The sequence below is a fragment of the Nycticebus coucang genome, chromosome 4 (genome assembly GCF_027406575.1).
Source record: "Nycticebus coucang isolate mNycCou1 chromosome 4, mNycCou1.pri, whole genome shotgun sequence".
NCBI lineage: Eukaryota > Metazoa > Chordata > Mammalia > Primates > Lorisidae > Nycticebus > Nycticebus coucang.
The window spans coordinates 130,518,765-130,521,508 of NC_069783.1; the positions used below are offsets into that span (position 1 = coordinate 130,518,765).

Consider the following 2,744-nt stretch of genomic DNA (forward strand, 5'->3'; position numbering starts at 1 on the left):
CAGCATCACTCCATGGAGGGAGGCTGGGCCTGCGGTGGGGTGGCCAGCGCAATAAAGGGAGCATTGTCCGGCCAGCAAGGTCTGTGCCTCTCCAGATACACATGGTCCACAAGAACACAAGATACCAGAATATGGAGGAGGTTCGATGGCACCCTGATGGGGTTGCTGGGGGCCTGGAGCATCAGGGCACAGGAAGGTGGGCCCCAATCCCCCATGCCCTTCCTTGCCATGGGATCTCAGTGACCCTGATATCTGCTTTCCTCCTGACCTTGCTACTTTTGGGAACCTCGTGGCTCTCAAGCTACGATTGCAACTTGGGGTCACTGACCATGCCGGGCTGCAAGGCCCCTGAGCTCTGGCTGGTCTTGGAGAATGTTCTACCCACAGGATACACAGGTGGAGCCACCTCCCCCATCCTGGGCCACCGTGCCCCCTCTTCTGCAGCTGTGGCCCTGGCCCACCCGCCTGCCTCCACCCACCCTGTCTTGACCCATCTCTGCCACACACCCTCAGGTGATCCAGTTCCAGACGGTGTCCCAGGCTGGACCCCAGTTTGTACTTGTGCCACTTATGGGTAACTTCCACCCGCAGCAGCCTCTTGAGGGACACAGGGTCTGGGGCTCTCTGGGAGCCTGCATCGGTGCAGCAGCCTCCCCCCTACCCTCACCCTGGCTGGGGTGCACAAGGGGCTCAGGCAAGGCCTGAGATCCAGGCATGACTCCTCTCAAAATAAACGATGCCCAGAATGACCGCAGCCTAATGTGGCTGGGGGAGTGGGGCCTGGGGACAGCCTGCCTCTTCTCCCAAGTGTGGTGATTGCTGCCCCAACCCCACTGATGCCTCAGTGTGCCTGTCTGGAGGCCTCTGAGTGACCCCACTACAGCCAGTCCCCAGCTCCCCCATCCAGAACCCCAGACCTCCCCAGATCCTTCTCAGAGGGAGAAGGGGGTCCCACCCATGTCCTACACAATATATCTACATCCCCTGGTCAGAAGGAAGAATAAAAGCTGGCAGATCGTAGAAATACTACCATTTGCCCAAGAATTATGTATTTTATTTAAAAAATAAGCTGGCAACTAACCCAGGCATTTCCTCCAGGCTCTGCTGCAGGCCCTTGGGGTGGGCAGGTGGGTGCTGGGGACAGCAGACAGCTGCTAGTGAAGGGCCAGCTGTCTTTTGTCTGACTGTAGGTGATTCTTTCTGGAGAGACCCCGGTGTCCAGGTGACTAAGTGAAGGAGTAAGTGTCCTTGGTGTCACTGTCCAAAGCAAAGATGAATCCAAGGGACGCTAACTAGGTTCTGTATCCTGCGATGCTGTCCAGTGAATGAGAGGACCCCACTGTTAGTAGAGTGGCTGACCAGCATCCAGCTGCTCTCCAGGGGACACCAAGTGGAATGTGGCTATATAGTGGGTGACACCATCCAGCTGACACTGTCTCAGACGCCCACTTGCCACTAAGGTCTGTACTAGGTCCCTCTTGCCACCTAAGGTCCATCCTTGGGGCATGGAGGCCCTGTCTCCTCCCTAAGACCTTTAAAGACCTTTAAGGACTTTCAAAGAACCTGCAATCGCCTCCCCCCAGGCAGAGGAATCCCTCTGAGACCCCTGGCTCTCCCCACTGCCCTCCAGGGGCTGACAGGTTCCTGCCCCCCAACTTTTCCCAGCCCTGAGGACGAAAGGGGTCCACATCCTTCTCCATCTGCCGCCCACTCTCCAGATAACCCGAGTACTACCCTGTTTCTCCGAAAATAAGACAAAGTCTTATTTTAAGGTGTGCTCCCAAAGATGCTCTAGGTCTTATTTTCAGGGGACGTCTTATCTTTCCTGTAAGTAGGTCTTATTTTCAGAGGATGTCTTATTTTCGGGGAAACAGGGTAGCCGGAGGTGCCCGGGAAACTTCTCGCTTTGACCCACGCTGCACGAGGGTAGATCCATCTACTTGCCCCGTCCCGGGGATTCCAGAGCCCCTGTGGTCAGCGGCGACGCCTCCAGCGCTTCGCCCGGGGAGCCCTAGGAGCGGCCACGCTCAGTCCCCGCCGGCTTGCTGGGCCCCGGGCGGCATCGGCGTCTTCTTGTGGTTCTTCCGCGCTGGGACTTGGTTCGCGCCGCCGTCGTTGGGGCTGTCGCCGGCGTCCTCTGGGGGCCTGGTGGCCGAGACCAGGGCGCTCACGGTGCCGAGCGTCCGCAGCAGGGCCGGGGCGCGGGGCGCGGCGCGGGGTCCGGCGCGGGGCTCACGGCGGGCGGCTGGAGGCGGTTGGGGCGGCAGCAGCGCGCGCAAGGCGTCCAGCTCGGCCCGCAGCTCCGCGCGCAGCGCCTGCAGCCCGGCGCCCAGCTCTGCGCGCACGGCCGCCAGGCCCTCCTGCAGCCGCCGCTCGCTGACCTCCAGGACGCCCGCCGGGTAGGTGGCCCCGCCGCGCGGCTCCCCGCACACGGAGCACACGGAGCCGCGGCTGTGCGCGTCCGTCCTCTCGCCGGTCCCAGCCTCCCCGGGCCCCGCCGCCGCAGCAGCACCCGCGCGCTCCACTAGCCGCAACAGCCGCGGCGCTTCGGTGCGCGCCGCCGCCTCCGCGCGGAGCTGTCCCCGCAGGCGAGCCAGGCGGCCCGGGGCGCGGGCGTCTTCGGGGCCTGGCCCGTTGGGCTGCGGATCGGGGTCTCGCCGGCGAGCCGCGCCGCGCCGCAGCACCTCGCTCGCGCCGTACGCGCCCCGCGCCTGGGCCCACGAGCGTCCGGGCTCCGCCGCCAT

General features: G+C 63.1%; 1 protein-coding gene across 1 annotated transcript; it reads right to left on the bottom strand.

The window, feature by feature from the left end:
• Window positions 1-1,065: 1,065 nt before the first annotated feature.
• On the bottom strand, window positions 1,066-2,744 carry LOC128584417 (protein FAM246C). Its single transcript, XM_053589386.1, has one exon. It carries the CDS (start codon window positions 2,742-2,744, stop codon window positions 2,028-2,030), a length of 717 nt encoding a protein of 238 aa, XP_053445361.1. The 3' UTR covers window positions 1,066-2,027.

Coding starts and splice junctions, on each gene's coding strand:
- LOC128584417 (XM_053589386.1), bottom strand. CDS start 2,744: ATGGCGGCGGAGCCCGGACGCTCGTGGGCCCAGGCGCGGGGCGCGTAC.